General features: G+C 44.6%; 1 protein-coding gene across 1 annotated transcript in view; it reads right to left on the bottom strand.

The window, feature by feature from the left end:
* FBH1 (F-box DNA helicase 1) overlaps window positions 1–18,361 on the bottom strand; it is a 61,923-nt gene that overhangs the window by 17,557 nt on the left and 26,005 nt on the right. The window contains exons 7-15 of the mRNA XM_081091077.1: window positions 18,070–18,162; window positions 17,627–17,721; window positions 10,750–10,918; window positions 9,774–9,996; window positions 8,534–8,621; window positions 8,367–8,453; window positions 4,603–4,739; window positions 840–939; window positions 624–745 (exon numbers count right to left, since the gene is read on the bottom strand). Of these exons, the coding sequence (XP_080947203.1) occupies window positions 624–745; window positions 840–939; window positions 4,603–4,739; window positions 8,367–8,453; window positions 8,534–8,621; window positions 9,774–9,996; window positions 10,750–10,918; window positions 17,627–17,721; window positions 18,070–18,162 (1,114 nt within the window). The remainder of the gene's footprint in view (window positions 1–623; window positions 746–839; window positions 940–4,602; window positions 4,740–8,366; window positions 8,454–8,533; window positions 8,622–9,773; window positions 9,997–10,749; window positions 10,919–17,626; window positions 17,722–18,069; window positions 18,163–18,361) is intronic.

The raw sequence follows: 18,361 nt of genomic DNA, 5'->3' as shown, positions 1-18,361 counted from the left end.
ACACAGTAGGCCCTCAAAAATATTTTTTCATAAATAAATGAGCAAATGTCTTTTAGTCATATAACTTTAGTCAGAGTTAAAAATGCCATATAAATGTCACCGAACCCTAACTTCCCCATGAAACAGGTAAAGAAAAGGCATTATTTTTATCTTAGAGAAGGAGAGAATGAGGCACACAGAAGTTGTGACTTGCCATAAGCCACACAAAGTTAGTGACAGAGCCAGAGCTAGAACTAGGTATTCACTTTCTATCCACTGGAGCTCCTTAGCCTGTCCCAGCTGTGTTATCACCTTACCCGTTCTTACACTAATAAACAACACACACGAAACATTTGCAGGTAGCCAGCAGCCTCATTTGCACAGCCAAAGGTGAGAAGAGCATTTTTTTTTTAAATAGTAGGAGATCCTCAGTTCTTTTTTGGATCTGACTGTACAGGAATACTTGGCTAGCATAATCATAATTGTCAGGGAGAAAGACTTCAGTCACAGTGCAGATGGTGAAAACTGTCAAAAACCCAAATGCTTGCTTGCATAATAATCCTAACTAAATTGAACATTTCCATTGGCTATATTTGTCTACAATGTTTCTGTGCATGAAGCAGTCAACAGAAATTTACTCTTACCCCAATCAAATGTATCCTTGCAGGTACTTCTCCATCAGTCACCCGTACAGCCTCATCAAACACATTGGCATTGGTCCGGGACAGCAGGGCCACCTGCCCCTTTGTATCACCTCTAATGCCACCTTTTGGGAGACAGCATAAACTTTACAGCAAATCCAAATAAACAGGAAAACTGATTTTTGTAGCAAATAAAATAAAAATAACTGAAAACCTTACTCTGATGGCTTCCTCCAACCAAAGTCTTTTTCCTTACTCTCTTGCAGACATCCAAGATAGTAGCTCCCACATAAGCTATTTCCACACCAAATCTAAAACTCTGTTGGAAAACAGCAAAAAAAAAAAAAAAAAAGAGAGAGAGAGAGAGAGAGAGAGAGAGAGAGAGAGAGAGTTAGCAAATTCTCCCTGAAGTATGTTAGCACATTTCTATCATTATCAAGTCTTGGCCTTGCCAAAGTGATCATTCTGGCTCGCCTTACCTGGAGAGCATATTTGGAAATTCCGTACTGTTAACCCACTTGTTAGTTAACAAACTGAACAGGAGCTTGACAAAGAACCACTGACTTTATTTCTAAGTTTTCAGAATAGCATTTTCTATCATGAAACTTTAGTTGCCTTTTTTGTTCCTCTTGTCCCCAAATCCAAATCCTGATAATTCGCCCACCATATTTTCTATAATATATTTCTTACTACTGCTGCCAGGTCAGCTCCAAAACTCAAACTTCATGCCTAACTTACTTGGTCTCTTTCCCTCCAGTTTCCTCCCACTGCCAATGCCTCTCTATACCTCTGTCAGATCAATCTTTCCCAGAACAGTCTTCAAGTCATGCACTTGCTAAAAAAAAAAAAAAAGCAGCCTGGCCGGCCGGTATGGCTCAGTAGTTGAGCGTCAACCCATGAATCAGGAGGTCACGGTTTGGTTTGATTCCAGGTCAGGGCACATGCCCGGGGTTGTGGGCTCAATCCCCAGTAAGGGTGTGCAGGAAGCAGTTGATCAATGATTTTCTCTCATCATTGATGTATCTCTCTCTCTCTACCTTTCTCTCTCTGAAATTAATAAAAACATATTTTAAGCAATTTTTTAGAAAAGGAAGAATAATACAGGAAGAACAGGTGATGCATACATTTTAAAGATTCATCACAGCCTAAACAGCCTATTTCCTTCTATTCCCAAAACCAATGGGAAATTTTTCTTTTAAGCAACCTTTACCCTTCTTTCAAAATCAAATCTAACAAGTATAAATTATACAAAAGATTAAGGGAGGGGGGAAGGGAGAGTTTCTCTCCTTGCCTTAGAAACTTTTTCAATATTAATTTAAATCATTGCCCTACATAACCAGCCACAAGTATAATCATTATTCCCTGAGCATTACCTGAACTCTCCCTGCTCTAGTGCATGGCAAAACAATTACCTACCCTTCAAAAGTCTGCTTAACACTGCAGCTGGAAAGATACCATTCTTCACCAAACTCATGATATTCATTGCCTTTTTTGTGCATTTCTAACTTAAGGTAATAAAGTATTATATACTTTGGTGAACATCAATAATACAGTCTAAGGAAAGTGAGAGTTCGTTGCTATAGAACTTTCCTGAGTGCATGATAACCAACATTTTAAAATAATCAGTCCATACTGATGTAAATGAATAAATGGGAGAGAAGACACAAATCCTTCTTGCAGAAGAATTACAAATAATTTATACAGATAGTCCAACACTTATTCCTTGAGTGAGGGCTAAGTATAGTGACTTTCTTCCAAAGTATATAGTATGGAAAGGGCAGGGGACAGGGAGAGAAACCTGACAAACACTACTTCAGCCAGATTATCAAGGTCAACATCAACAGTCGTAAATCATAGTCCCTCAATACTGTCATGAGAGTGACAGTTTTGTTCTGAGATCTTCCTCCCCAACACCCATAACATCAGTCTGATCATGAGAAAAACAGTAGACAAATTCCAATACAGGCATCCTACAAAACACCTGACTAATACTCTTCAAAACTGTCAAAGTTATCCAAAACAAAAGAAGTCTGAGAAACTGTCACAGCCAACAGGTTAAGAAGACATGACAACTGCCATGTTATGAAGGTATGGTAACCTTCATAGGATCCTAGAACAGAAAAGAACATTAGAAAAAAAATAAGGAAATCTGAATAAACTATGGGCTTTATAATAACGCTCCAATACTAGTTCATTAATTGTGGCAAATGCACCACAATTAATGAACTGTTAATAACTAGAGGCCGGGTGCACAAATTCGTGCCCGGGTGGGGTCCCTTGGACTGGCCAGCAATCCAGGCCAATCAGGGTCATCTCACCCAGTCTCAATCAGGGCTAGCTGGGAAGGGACCACGGGAGGGCTCCAGGAAGTGTCCAGCCCTCTCGCTCAGTCCCCATCGGCCGGACCCCCGCAGCAAGCTAACCTACCAGTTGGAGCATCAGCCTCCTGGTGGCAAGTGCACGTCATAGTGACCGGTCGGACACTTAGCATATTATGCTTTTATTATATAGGATAGGGTAAACTGAATGCATGGCATATGGGAAATTTCTGTACTACTATCTCAATTCTTCTGTAAATCTGAAAATGTCTATTAAAAAAAGTTACTCTGAGTTGACATTATCCTAAATCACCCTAGAATACAACAGGACTCAAAAGAATAAAGTCACAGAGAAAGTTGCAGGATTCTATAACAGAACAAAACAGTTCAGATTACTCTTGAATAGTTGGTACATCTCATAGCCTCTAACTGGAAGTGTTTCTTAAAAACAGTGGTTCTTGCACCTCTTTACCCTTTTAAAAATTGCTGAGGCTCTGAAGGAGCTTTTATTTATGAATTGTATCTAACTATGTTACCACATTAGAAACTTTGATTCATTAAAAATAATAATAATAAACCCAATTGCATAATAACACAAAGAACATACTTTTAAAATATATTTTCTAAAACAAAAAACATTTAGCAGGAAGAAAAAATGTCTCTGTTTTACATTTTTGCAAATCTCTTTAATGCCAAGCTGAATAGAAGAAAACTGAATTCTCAGTTCTGTCTACATTCTATCTGTGGTGACATGTTGTTTTGATTGAAAGACAAAGATAATTCAGCCTTACACACATGCATATTGTAAAGGGGAGGGGAGTTTAGTAACCTTTTTGAACAATCAAGGACACCATGGGTTGTCACGCTCATAGTGGCAGACATCAAAATTTAGATTTCACTTGAAAACAAAGATTTTCCCCCGCTTTTATCACTTGCTCCCGGTCCCCCGCTTGGCAATGAGTCACAGCTCATTTCATTCATTTTAGAGAAAATGCTAAAAACCCAAATCTGAATAACCAGAGTTGGTCGGTCAGCTGTTCTTTCAATGACAAATGGTACTACTATAAGAAAACAGCTGCCAGTGTAGCTCACAACTCAATCACAAAAGTGCTCTTCATTAGACAACCAACATACTTCAGTGGGCAGAAGTACTTTATTCATACCTCCCACTTCATCACATTAAAGAGATGTATGTCCTCAAGGGACAGCAGTTAATAAAATTAATCATTTTTTCTGTATCAAGTACATTTTTAACAGAACTATTTTGTTTTGGGTTTTCAGGGAGGTGGGGGGGAGTTCTTGTTGCTTTTTGTTTTTAAACTCTGTAAGTGCACTGAAGTAAAGAATACAATGACTGCTAGTACTGTTCGATGCCAACACCTCGGTCCATGAGAAGGCACTAGCAGTTTCACCCACCATTGCTCTGCATCATCAGTTCAAATATTAACATAATGAAAAAAGCAAATTACTATTATAAAAACCATTGGGCTTCGCAGATACCCTGAGAACCACCGTGAACCACTGCTTAGAAGCAAGGAGTGGCTACATACTGTGAGACTGACACAAAACCTGGCACAGGTCCTAGCACATAGTAACCACTGAAAAACAAGGATAGTGAACCAGAATGCTTGTTTATGTGCTTCAGGAGCAAAGAGAGCTCTTACCTGTGTGAGATAGAAGACATGGGTGTGAGGGACTGTAAACAGAGCGTTGACTGCACCACGGAAGGTATAGATCTGCTGGTGAGGGTCCCCTACAAAGATCTTCCCACATGGCTGAGACAGAACTATATTCATGATAGCTGCAAACAATAAGAGGGAACGAAAGAATCTCAAAGAAAGGAAACCCACATCACAAAAAGAAACCACACTTCAGATAAAAACGGATGAAAATGCTTTCATAAAACTGAGCCAGGGCACACTGCACAACAGAGTTGTCTTGTCCTGTAGTACAGGCACACTCATCCAAAGAAATGATTTCATAACAGACAAAAGAGTCTCCAATCCTAGGAATGTAGATTACTTTCAGTCCTGAACACATTTTTGTGTATAAAAAATCACACAGGCAAATATAAAATGAAGTAAATTATATTGTCTCACTAATATTATATATAACTTAAGGTCTCAAAATAACCTACAAAGTCACACTGCCTATTTTCTACTAGAGGCCCAGTACATGAATTCGTGCAGAGGTGGGGTCCCTCAGGGTGGCCTGCGGAGATCAGGCCCCAGCTCACGCCCCCAGCCTCGCAGCCCTGCCTGGAACCCTGCCTTGGCGTGGCACCGCCCCCTCACCTGCTCCACCATCCCCCCTGTGGGGTGATCGATGGGGGCCAGGTCCTCTGCTTGGCTCCCTCAGCGCCTGGGAGCCGGTGGCAGCCCCGCCCCCCACCGCCATGACTGGTCACCTGAGGGGCAATTGGGCCTCCGCTCACACCCACCTTGGCCTGGCACTGCCCGCTCACCTGTTCTATCATCCCGCCACGGTCCTGCTCTTGTTGGGGCCCATCTGGGCTGGCAGCACCTTTACTGCCACCCGTTGCCAGCACTGCGTCGCTGACACCTGCCCCCTGGTGGTCAGCACACATCATAGCAAGCACTCGAACTCCTGGTCTTCCAGTCAAACTCCCGGTCGAATGACCGCCCAAGGGGACAATTTGCATATTAGGCTTTTATTATACAGGACTAGAGACCCGGTGCACGAAATTCGTGCATGGGAGGGGGGATGTCCCTCAGCCCAGCCTGCACCCTCTCTAATTTGGAACCCCTATGGGGATCGGGCCTAAATGGGCAGTTGGACATCCCTCTCACAATCCAGGACTGTTGGCTCCCAACCGCCTGCCTGCCTGCCTGATTGCCCCTAACTGTTTCTGCCTGCCAGCCTGATCACCTCCTAACCACTCTCCTGCCAGCCTGATCGATGCCTAACTGCTCCCCTGCTGGCCCCATCACCCCTAACTGCCATCCTCTGCCAGCCTGATCGCCCCGAACTGCCCTCCCCTGCAGGCCTGGTCACCCCCAACTGCCCTCCCCTGCCAGCCTAGTCACCCCTCACTTCCCTCCCCTGCAGGCCTGGTCACCCCTAACTTCCCTCCCCTGCCAGCCCAGTCAACCCCAACTGCCCTCCCCTGCTGGCCGAAACACCCACAACTGCCCTCCCCTGCCGGCCATCTTTGACCACATGGGGCGGCCATCTTGTATGTTGGAGTGATGGTCAATTTGCATATTACTCTTTTATTAGATAGGATTAGCCACTTGAAAAGTATACAACACAAATTGTTTACTCTAAATTAACCATCTTTTCCCACTCACCATGAGTTTAGGTCCCTATCATCTGATGACCTGTGCCTTTAGCAAAACATTTAGAGGAAAATTAATCTGCCTTGGGTGGGGGAAAGGACAACTGCTGAAATCCAAAATCAAATAATAAGGGCTTTCTGAATAACTAAGTATCACTTGCTCCTCTTCTTTAGGACAAATGAGCATAATGAATTTATTTCACATACATATCCTCTTATATAATCACTAGAGGCCCAGTGCACAAAAATTTGGGCACTCGGGGGGGGGGGGGGAGGGGGGTCCCTCAGCCCGGCCTGTGCCCTCTTGCAGTCTGGGACCCCTTGGGAGATAACGACCTGCTGGCTTAGGCCTGCTCCCAGGTGGCAGAGGGCAGGCCCAATCCCTAGGTGCAGCCCCTGGTCGGGCTCAGAGCAGGGCCGATTGGGGAGTTGGGGCGCCGCCCCCTGTCATGCACAGAGCAGGGTGGATTGGGAGGTTGCAACGCCACCCTCAGTCACGCTCAGGGTAGGGCCAATTGGGGGGTTGGGACACCGTCCCCTGTCACACTCAAGGCAGGGTCGATGGGGAGGTTGCGGCGCCACCCCGTCACGCACAGAGCAGGGCCCATCAGGGGGGTTGGGGCTCCTTACCCTGTCACGCACAGAGCAGGGTCGATCAGGGGGTTGGGGAGTTCCCCCCTGTCACGCACAGAGCAGGGTTGATCAGGGGGTTGGGGAGCTCCCCCCGTCACGCACAGAGCAGGGTTGATCAGGGGGTTGGGGAGCTCCCCCCTGTCATGCACAGAGCAGGGCCCATCAGGGGGGTTGGGGAGCTCCCCCCTGTCATGCACAGAGCAGGGTTGATCAGGGGGTTGGGGAGCTCCCCCCTGTCACGCACAGAGCAGGGCCCATCAGGGGGTTGAGGAGCTCCCCCCTGTCACTCACAGAGTAGGGCCGATAGGGGAGTTGGGGCACCGCCCCCTGTCACACACAGAGCAGGGCCCATCAGGGGGTTGGGGCGCCGTCCTCTATCATCCACAGAGCAGGGCCAATCAGGGGGTTGGGGTGCCGCCACTCTCACACTCAGGGCAGGGCCGATGGGGAGGTTATGGTTCTACCCCATCACACGCAGAGCAGGGCCCGTGGGGGGAGCGGGGGTTGGGGCGCCACCCTCTATCACCCACAGAGCAGGGTCGATCAGGGGGTTGGGGCGCCGCCACTCTCACATTCAGGGCAGGGCCGATGAGGAGGTTATGGCTCTACCCCGTCACACACAGAGCAGGGCCTGTGGGGGGGTGGGGGGGTTGGGGCGCCGCACCCTGTCACACACAGAGCCGCAGGGCGATCAGGGGGTTCGGGAGCTCCCCCCTGTCACGCACAGAGCGGGGCTGATCAGAAGGTTGGGGCGCCTTCCCCTGTCACGAACAGAGCAGGGCGGATAGGGAGGTTGTGGCCCCGCCCCCTGTCACACACAGAGCCGCAGGGCGATCAGGGGGTTTGGGCGCTGCCTCCTGTCACACTGATCCCGGTGCTGGGAGGCATACTACCCTTTTACTATATAGGGTAGAGGCCTGGTGCACAAGTGGGTGCCAGCTGGTTTGCCCTGAAGGGTGTGCTGGATTAGGGTGGGGGTCCCCACTGGGGTGCCTGGCCAGTCTGGGTGAGGGGCTGAGGGCTGTTTTCAGGCTCGCGGGTGACTGAAGCTCCCAACTGCTCCTTTTTTTCTTTTTTTGTTTTTTTATTCTGGGCCAGCTTTAGCTCTGGCTCCAGCTCTGAGGCCTCTGCTGGGTTCTATAATCGAAACACTGTATCAACTCCAGCTCTGAGATCCCGGCTCACTGAAAGCTGGTTTCTGGGGTTCTGTTTATCTTCTATATTTGTTACAATGTTTCAGACTGCAGGCCCAGAGGCCTGCAGCGGCAGGCGGGGAACGTTGGAGTCCTCCGTCACTGAAGTAAGCAAGCCTCATGTTAGTTTCAAGCTGCCTGGCTGTCGGCCGCCATCTTGGCTGGCAGTTAATTTGCATATCTCGCTGATTAGCCAATGGGAAGGGTAGCGGTCGTACGCCAATTACCATGTTTCTCTTTTATTAGATAGGATGACATTGTTTCTAAGTATTTGAGACTACTGATGTCCAGAATAGTTTATTACCTGGGGTACAGTCCTGGGCCTCATCCACAAAGATGGCATCAAAAGAGGCAAGCAAAGGCTTGCTCAACTGCCAGAGTTTCAAGTAGCCTAAAAGAAGGGAGTAACAACAGTCAGAATTCATAACTAAAGCAGTTATATTGAACAGCAAGATTTGGAAACTTGCATACCATCATGAGTCATTTGGTAAGCCTCTTCTTTGCATTCCCCCAGGTTCCGCATGTTGTCCCAAAGGCGGCTTGCTTCAAGAACACTGTTCTAGAAAACAAGTAATTGGTAACTCCTAAGACCCTGGAAAAGACAGCACCCTGCAATCACACTTTCATTTCCACATAAGGAGCAGAGGTCAGAATAAAGGCACCATCCCAGCTCGGTGAGTGGCAGTCATTTCCCTAACCTCCTTCCAGCTCCACAACAGCCCAGTGACAGAACATTGCTCAAACAACACAAAATCTGGTGGACTAGAAAAGGCTAGATCATGTCTCTAGATTTATGACTAACAATCCTATATAATAAAAGCCTAGGTGGCATCACGCCCTCCTGTGATGTCGTCACAAGATGGCCACCACAAGATGGCTGTGTGCACAGTGGAGGCAGGGCCCGGTGGTCACTCTGCATGGTGAGGCCTGGGGGTCCCATGGCTCGGCACGGAGATCAGTCCCGGTGTCTCAGCCGCCTGGAGGCGGGTCCCAGCAAAGGAGGCAGGTCACGGCAGGGGAGGGCAGTTGTGGGTGATCAAGTCAGCTGGGGAGGGCAGTTGGGGGCCATCGGGCTTGCAGGGGAGGGCAGTTGGGGGCCATCAGGCCGGCAGGGGAGCAGTTAGGGGGTGATCAGGCTGGCAGGCAGAAGCAGTTAGGGGCAATCAGGCAGGCAGGCAGGTGAGCGGTTAGGAGCCAGCAGTCCTGGATTGTGAGAGGGATGTCCGACTGCTGATCGGGCCTAAACCAGCAGTCGGAGATCCCCCGAGGGGTCCCAGATTAGAGAGGGTGCGGGGTGGGTTGAGGGACACCCCCCACACCCTGTGCATGAATTTTGTGCACTGGGCCTCTAGTTAATTCATAAAAAGAACGGCAAATGATTGAAAAAAACATTTTAAAAATTAGAAAAGAGATTCCCAATCTTAAGATTCATCCAGCAGCCCCAGTGACAAACTCGTATAAATCCTGGGTCAGTGCCTCATTTTCTAAATTGAAAAACCAGTGCAAGAACTAAGTGAGATGTCCATGAGTATTCTTCACAAATAAAACACTTCATAACTCCCAGCTATCACGATTAGCCTATAGTCTCACCCTCCACCATTACTTCCTGCCAGCAATTATGAAAAAATGAAAGACAAATATAACACTGTATCATGTCAACTCTTCTCATTTACCACCAGATCCCTAATACTAACAATATTTCAATACTCACCAGTTTTTCACTCTGTTCAACCATGACTCTCTGTCCGTGGCTGTCCTTACACCAAATAGGTACGTGGTCAATAGTCAGCTCATCATCAGCTGAGGCAAAGAAGTTTTCTAAAGTCTTACACACTAGCTTGGCCCTTATGAATCCACCTTTCCCTTCAGCAAGGACAGAATTAACCATGAAGGGTGTTAACTTGAAGAGATTCAATTTCTTCTTTGACTGGTACCTGTAATACATATCCCAAATGAACAGTATTTGGCTTTACTGGCAATGCCAACAAAATGTGTCCCCCAACTCCTAATCCCCTTCTCCGAAATGACACCACAAGGTCACTCTCAGTATCACATATACATGAGGGGGGAAAAGTCAGAGAAGTTAAACCATGTCCATGTATGATTTGAAATGGCTTCATTAGGCTTCCAGGAATTCACATATATTAACCCAGAAGATGAAGTAGCTCATGGCAGACACTATTACTACTACTACTACTACTACTACTACTACTACTACTACTTCAAGATGCAGACCAAACTCCAAGAGGCCCCTAAGTAGGGAAACTCAAAGTTCCTTGAAGCCTTCATATCTAAGGGAATGCTGATTCAGAGGCCTCTAGAGACCTGGGCCAACTGCACCTCAGCTTAGTCTTCTCCCTCTTGCCCAGTTCCAAGGAAACCCTAAAACTGACCAATCATACTGCTAATATTCTGAACTCTAGACAAGTCATCCTGACTTTCTGTGCTGCAGTTCCAGATAAATGAGAGAGATTGCCCAACCTTAGACATTACTTGCAAACAGTGTATTTTTATCAGGTAAAAGTATAAATCACTACATCTATCTTTCTATTTCCTGTCTATAAATGGAGATAAAAGCATTCAATTTTCTTAGTGCCATTATGGTGTAAGTCCATATGTGATCATGATAATCACAACATGAAAACAGTAATTAGACATAATAATAATGGTGGCAACACAATACTCACTGCCGCCCAACCTGTCTATACGCCATGGAGTGAAAGGTTTTGCAGGTGACATTGCTGGGGAAGACTCGCTCGGCCTGCTTTGCGATGCTCTTGTTAAATGTCACATAAAGAAACTTGCTCCCAGACCACTTTTCAGCATACTTGACCAAGGTGGATGTCTTCCCAGTGCCTGGGGAAACCAAAAGGAAAGGAAATGTCCCTGTGACCAGAAAAAAATGTTCCAAAGAATGCCTTAATCAAGTTTTATCCACATTTATCTCGCCTCTTGCTTAAGACTAGACAATGACAAGTTTTCCAATACTGATAAAAATAAACAATGGTATAGTGAAAAGAACAGCAGATTCTAAGCCAGATTAACCTGTGTTGGAATCATGGCTCTGTTGGTTGAGTATCAAAGTGCAAGCCACTTGGTCTCAATGAACTTCAGTGTGCTTCTCAGCCATGAATGAGTAACAGTAGAGTCAGGCAGGATAAAGATAATCAAAATTGCCAAAACCGGTTTGGCTCAGTGGATAGAGCGTCGGCCTGCGGACTGAAAGGTCCCAGGTTCGATTCCGGTCAAGGGCATGTACCTGGGTTGCGGGCACATCCCCAGTGGGAGATGTGCAGGAGGCAGCTGATCGATGTTTCTCTCTCATCGATGTTTCTCACTCTCTATCTCTCTCCCTTCCTCTCTGTGAAAAATCAATAAAATATATTTAAAAAAAAAAAAGATAATCAAAATAACAGCAGAATGCAATAAATGGTAACTATGGCTGGCCTAGGACTCATTAATGCTTCAATGGCAAGAGCATACAAATAAGATTCATTCTGAACTCTCTTGTCTGCCCTACCTCTCTACCAGTCATTCAATCATTCAGTTAGTCTACTGTCATTCATTTAAAAAGTATTTATTTGAGTAGAGTACCTACTATATGTTCATTTACGGTTGTATGCTAAGTACTAGGAGTATATTAAAAAATATGAAGCAAGGTTCCTACCATATAATCTAGTTGGAAATAAAATACCAATACAGTTGAAACAATTAGAACAAAACAAGAGTATAATGATAACACAGTAAAGTGAGAAAGAATATGGATTTGGAAACAAAATAAATCTCACCTGTCAAAAAAGAAAAACAGTACTCCATTTCCAACCTTGTTGGGCTGTTTTAAAGATGAATGACACAGTGTAGTATTTATAAAGTGTGCGTGTTGACTATTCCTACTATATAATCAGGTACGAAACAGTTAATAAGTATAATTAGCTATAGATAAGAGTTCAGAGATCATATAGGACTCAAATGACTAAAGAAGCCTCCATTAAGAAGAACCAGAGAGGGAGAACCAAGATGGCGGCATAGGTTAACGCCGGAGTTTGCTGCTTTGAACAACTACTTCAAAAGTGAAACTTAAAGACGGAAGGGACATCACCCAGAACCACAGGAACGCTGGCTGAGTGGAAGTCCTACAACTAGGAGGAAAGAGAAACGCATACGGACACTCAGAGGAGGCGCAGTGCTGAAGTCAAATTCTGAGGTGCGGAGTGCGCGGAGCGGGCTGGCGGCGGAGGGCGTGGTTGGCGTTTTCAATCGGGAGGGAGTCGCAGACTCTGAGCTCCAGATACAGGCGAGTCTTTAGGGACCCAGACTCAAACGGGAGAAGCGGGACTGTCTGGCTTCGGTCAGAGCGAGTGCAGCTTTCTCTCCGAGCTTTGCAGCGGGTGCTGGGACTCAGAGAGGCAGAGCCCCTGGGGACAGGACTGAGAGCCGCCATAACTGCTCTCTCCGGCCCACCCTGTTGATCCTGTGCGACCCGCCCCGCCCAAGCCCTGCACAGAGGCATTTGCCGGACAGCCTCAGGCAAAGGCTAGATTAGCACCTCCCTAGAGGACAGAAGTTCTCTCACTGCAGACACAGCTGATTCTCATAGCCACTTGGCCTGGAGGTCAAACCCTCCCTGGTATTAGCTACAACAATCAAGGTTTAACTATAAGACTGCACACAAAGACCACTAGGGGGTGCACCAAGAAAGCATAACAAAATGCGGAGACAAAGAAACAGGACAAAATTGTCAATGGAAGATATAGAGTTCAGAACCACACTTTTAAGGTCTCTCAAGAACTGTTTAGAAGCCGCCGATAAACTTAATGAGATCTACAAGAAAACTAATGAGACCCTCGATGTTATATTGGGGAACCAACTAGAAATTAAGCATACACTGACTGAAATAAAGGATATTATACAGACTCCCGACAGCAGACCAGAGGAGCGCAAGAATCAAGTCAATGATTTGAAATGCGAGGAAGCAAAAAACACCCAACTGGAAAAGCAAGATGAAAAAAGAATCCAAAAATGCGAGGATAGTGTAAGGAGCCTCTGGGACAGCTTCAAGCGTACCAACATCAGAATTATAGGGGTGCCAGAAGATGAGAGAGAGCAAGATATTGAAAACCTATTTGAAGAAATAATGACAGAAAACTTCCCCCACCTGGTGAAAGAAATGGACTTACAGGTCCAAGAAGCGCAGAGAACCCCAAACAAAAGGAATCCAAAGAGGACCACACCAAGACACATCATAATTAAAATGCCAAGAGCAAAAGATAAAGAGAGAATCTTAAAAACAGCAAGAGAAAGAAACTCAGTTACCTACAAGGGAATACCCATACGACTGTCAGCTGATTTCTCAACAGAAACTTTGCAGGCCAGAAGGGAGTGGCAAGAAATATTCAAAGTGATGAATACCAAGAACCTACAACCAAGATTACTTTATCCAGCAAAGCTATCATTCAGAATTGAAGGTCAGATAAAGAGCTTCAAAGATAAGGAAAAGCTAAAGGAGTTCATCACCACCAAACCAGGATTATATGAAATGCTGAAAGGTATCCTTTAAGAAGAGGAAGAGGAAGAAAAAGGTAAAGATACAAATTATGAACAACAAATATGCATCTATCAACAAGTGAATCTAAGAATCAAGTGAATAAATAATCCGATGAACAGAATGAACTGGTGATTATAATGGAATCAGGGACATAGAAAGGGAATGGACTGACTATTCTTGGGGGGGGAAAGGGGTGTGGGAGATGCGGGAAGAGACTGGACAAAAATTGTGCACCTATGGATGAGGACAGTGGGTGGGGAGTGAGGGCGGAGGGTGGGGCGGGAACTGGGAGGAGGGGAGTTATGGGGGGGAAAAAGAGGAACAAATGTAATAATCTGAACAATAAAGATTTAATTAAAAAAAAAAAAAAAGAATAACCAGAAATGATGGGAGTCAACATAGCAAAGAATAAGGGGAGGGAGGGGGTGAAGCGAGGAAGAGGAAAAAGGCTGGTTTTTAGAAAGAGATTCAGCTTTTACTAGGTGTACTGGTTAATAATGCGAATTTTTTTCAATAGATGAAGTTACACATATGTTGATATATATGCAATTTGATATTTATGCTTTTTTTGTTTATTGACAACAAGCTTCAAAACTTCATACGTCAAATTTTCTAAAGGTGTTAACATCATAGATATTTTTACGCTAAAATGTCAAATTTTGTGCCAAAAATAGAGCATTTGTGGGAAGTTTTAATTCATTACTTTATTTTGAAGAAAAGTACTGCTGAAAGTTATCATATACTTTGGGAAGCTTATGGTGAACACTAGTGGCCCGGTGCACAAAATTTGTGCATGGGGGTGGGGTGTCCCTCAGCCCGGACTGCACCCTCTCCAATCTGGGACATCCCTCTCACAATCCGGGACCACTGACTCCTAACCGCTCACCTGCCTGCCTGCAGATTGCCCCTAACCACTCTGCCTATTGACCTGCTTGCCCCTGACTGCCCCCCCTTGCAGGCCTGCTTGCCCCCAACTGCCCCCCACTGCGGGCCTGCTCACTCCCAACTGCCCTCCCCTCATGGCCTGATCGCCCCTAACCGCCTCTGCCTTGGCCCCGCCACCATGGCTTTGTCCGGAAGGACGTCTGGAAGGTTTCCCAGTCTAATTAGCATATTACCCTTTTATTAGTATAGAAGATAGAGGCCTGCTACACAGGTGGGAGCAGGCTGGCCAAGCCCCCATCGGGGTGGGGGTCCCCACTGGGGGGCATGGTCAGCATGGGTAAGGGGCTGAAGGCCGTTTTCAGGCTGACCACACCCCCATCAGGGTGAGGGTCCCCACTGAGGGGCATGGCCAGCCTGGGTGAGGGGCTGATGGCTGTTTGCAAGTTGGCCACGCCCCCATCGGGGTGAGGGTCCCTGCTGGGGAGCATGGCCAGCTTGAGCGAGGGGCTGAGGGCCGTTTGCAGGCTGGCCACACCCCCATCGGGGTAGGGGTTCCTACTGGGGGGCGTGGCAAGCCTGATGAGTGGCTGAGGGCTGTTTTCAGGCTGGCCACACCCTCTTCAGGGTGAGGGTCCCGGCTGGGGGACATGGCCGGCCTGGGCGAGGGGCTGAGGGCCGTTTGGGGGTGGTTTGCAGGCTGGCAAGCTTCCGGCTTTGTCCAGAAGGTCTCCGGGTCTAATTAGCATATTACTCTTTTATTAGTATAGATGCTCCATCTCAAGATATTTGTGAATGCTGGTTCAAACGCTTTAAAAGTGATGATTTTGATGTAAAAGACAAAGAACATCCAGCTCAAACAAAAAAGTTTGACGACCAACAATTACAAGTATTATTGGATGAAAATGTGTGTCAAACTCAAAAACAACTTGCAGAAAGATTAAACATTGCTCAGCAAACAATTTCCGATCATTTACAAGCAATGGGAAAGATTTTAAAGCAGTGGTTCCCAGCCTTGGCTGCACATTAGATTCACCTGGGATTCTTTTAAAAATCCTGATTTCTGGGCCTCATCCTCCGGAAATTCTGTTTCTTTGTTATGGGGTGGGGCCACAATATTAGTAACAAAGAAACAGAATTTCCGGAGGATGAGGCCCAGAAATCAGGATTTTAAAAAGATTCCCAGGGTGATTCTAATGTGCAGCCAAGGTTGAGAACCACTGTTTTAAAGGAAGGAAAATGGGTGCCACATCAACTGAACAAAAGACAACTGGGAAACCAAAAAGGCATCAGTAAAATGTTGCTTCAATGGCACAAAAGTCTTTTTTGCATCAAATTGTGAATGGCAATGAAAAGTGGATTTATTTTGAGAATCCCAAACGCACAAAATCATGGTTTGATCCAGGTCAATCATCAACATCGAATGCAAGGTCAAACTGTTTCGGAAAGAAGACAATGCTCTGCGTTGATGGGATCAGGAAGGTGTGGTGTATTATGAGCTTCTAAAACCAGGTGAAACCATTAATACCGGTCGCTACTGACAACAAATAATCAATCTGAACCACACTTTGATAGTAAAACGACCAGAATGGGCCAGAAGACACGGCAAATAATTTTGCTTCATGATGACGCACCATCACACACTTCAAAATCTGTTAAAGACACTTTAAAAGATCTTGCCTGGGAAATATTAAACCACCCACTGTATTCACCAGACCTTGCTCCTTCAGATTACCGCTTGTTCCGATCGATGGCACATGCACTTTCTGAGCAGCACTTCAAAACGTACGAAGAAATGGAAAATTGAGTCTCTGAATGGTTTGCCTCAAAACAAGAAAATCTGTATTATTAACTGGTTAGTAGTGCAGATTAATTATTAACCAGTTAATGATGCAGGTTAATTATTAACCAGTTAATAATACAGATTAACTGTTAACCGATTAATAATACAGATTAATTATTAACCAGTTAATGATGAGGATTAACTATTAACCAGTTAAAATGCAAATTATTAACTGGTTAATAATACAGAGTAACTATTAACCGGCTAATAATGCGGATTTTGTAATCCAAACAAAACACAATAATTTTAAGAAAAACATCAAAAGTGTATTATTCAAAGTAATGTCCACCGCTAGCTACACATTTCCCCATCTTTCAGGTAATTTGTGGATACCGTCCCAATAGAAATTTTCTTGTTTTGAGGCAGACCATTCAGAGACCCAATTTTCCACTTCTTTGTATGTTTTGAAGTGCTGCTCAGAAAGCGTGTGTGCTTTCGATCGGAACAAGTTGTAATCTGAAGGAGCAATACAACAAAACAGCATACATATCAAATCGCATACATATCAACATATGTGTAACTCCATCTATTGAAAAAATCCGCATTATTAACCAGTACACCTAGTAATTCTACTTCTATCACTTATTTGTTTATTTAACCTAGGGCTAGTAATTTTAATTTCTCTGAGCTTCAAATCCGCATCTATAAAACAGCGATAAGTAACTAACCTTACAGAATGCTGTTAGGATTATCACAGTGCCAGGCACATGACAGGCATTTAAGAAATGGCTATTGTTGTTTTTAGTAAGATATGTAGGCAGAAAAAAACCGGAAAGAAATTCCAGGTAGGAAAATAGCATGACCAAAGGTTCAGAAAAAAGATCACTAAGTACTTTAAGAAACTGTAAGGACAATGAGCTGACTGAGGCATGAGAAGAGTCGACAATATATTTAGGAATGTAGGTTAGAACCAAATGGTGGAAGGGCCTTCTAGACTTCACCCAACAGAAATCAGGAGCTACTGAAACTCTGAAAGGAGACTAATGTGACCTGCCCGTCCATAAGCAATCAGTGGTTGAGCATATATGATGATAAATGACGGGTTGGATCAATCCCTTTGGTAATTACTCTGAAAACTAATTCCTATGAACTATTTGTCTCACCAGGAATGTGGATGCTCCCCGGTGTGGTAAGAGAAACCAAGATTTACTTGGCAACTGCTTTTTAGATTATTTCATTGAAGTAGTTCAATAACAAATCCAGGTAAAGATACTCTGGCAGGTAATAGGGAAGGGGGATGCAGTAATAAGTAAAGAACCTGACTCTCTATTCCAGTATTGGCGAGCTCCCTTACCTGCAAATGCCATAATTTTTACCACCTGGAGAGGTTCCATCTTATGGTTCAGAATCAGCTGTTGTTCATGTGTAAGTTGGATGGTTGTTTTCCTGCTATAACCATTACAGAAGAGAAATTAGAAAAACACAATGGAATTGAAAAGACCAGATGATAGACTATCAAAAACCAAACAGGCAAATCAGATGAACAAAATTTAACCAAAGAAAAGATCTCCCTTTTGGGGTGATAAAAATGTTCTAAAATTAGATTATGATATTGATTGCACACTCAGTAAAATTACTAAAAATCATTGAATTGTAAAATTAAAATGGGTGAATTTTATGGAAATTATACCTCAATAAAATTGTTAAAACAAAACACCTCTCCTCCTTAAGTATGAGAAAGAGTCAAGAATGGAAAACCTCTCTCCCTCTCTCTCTCTTACTTATCTATATACATACCCTGGCCAAACCGATGTTTCCTCTTTAACTTCTGTGGCCTGAGTACAGGAATTCTCCTGAAGATACAGGCAATAGAAGATGTTGTAATGAATCCTAACAGGAAAAAAGCAGATTTAGAGAGTATCAAATTAAGTCATAATCTGTATCTTATTTTTCCTCGGTTGTATTTAGATTCTTTACCATTTCAAAAAATAAAAATAAAAATAAAAAATTACCACCATTTTATAAGGAAATAAAATAATTTAAATATACCTAGAGCTGACCAAAGCCCTCTTAGAGAGCACAGTTCTGG

This window comes from Myotis nattereri (genome assembly GCF_964212035.1).
Source record: "Myotis nattereri genome assembly, chromosome: 1".
Taxonomy (NCBI): Eukaryota; Metazoa; Chordata; class Mammalia; order Chiroptera; family Vespertilionidae; genus Myotis; species Myotis nattereri.
The sequence above is the reverse complement of the archived record's forward strand: the minus strand, read 5'-3'. Positions and strand labels throughout refer to the sequence as shown.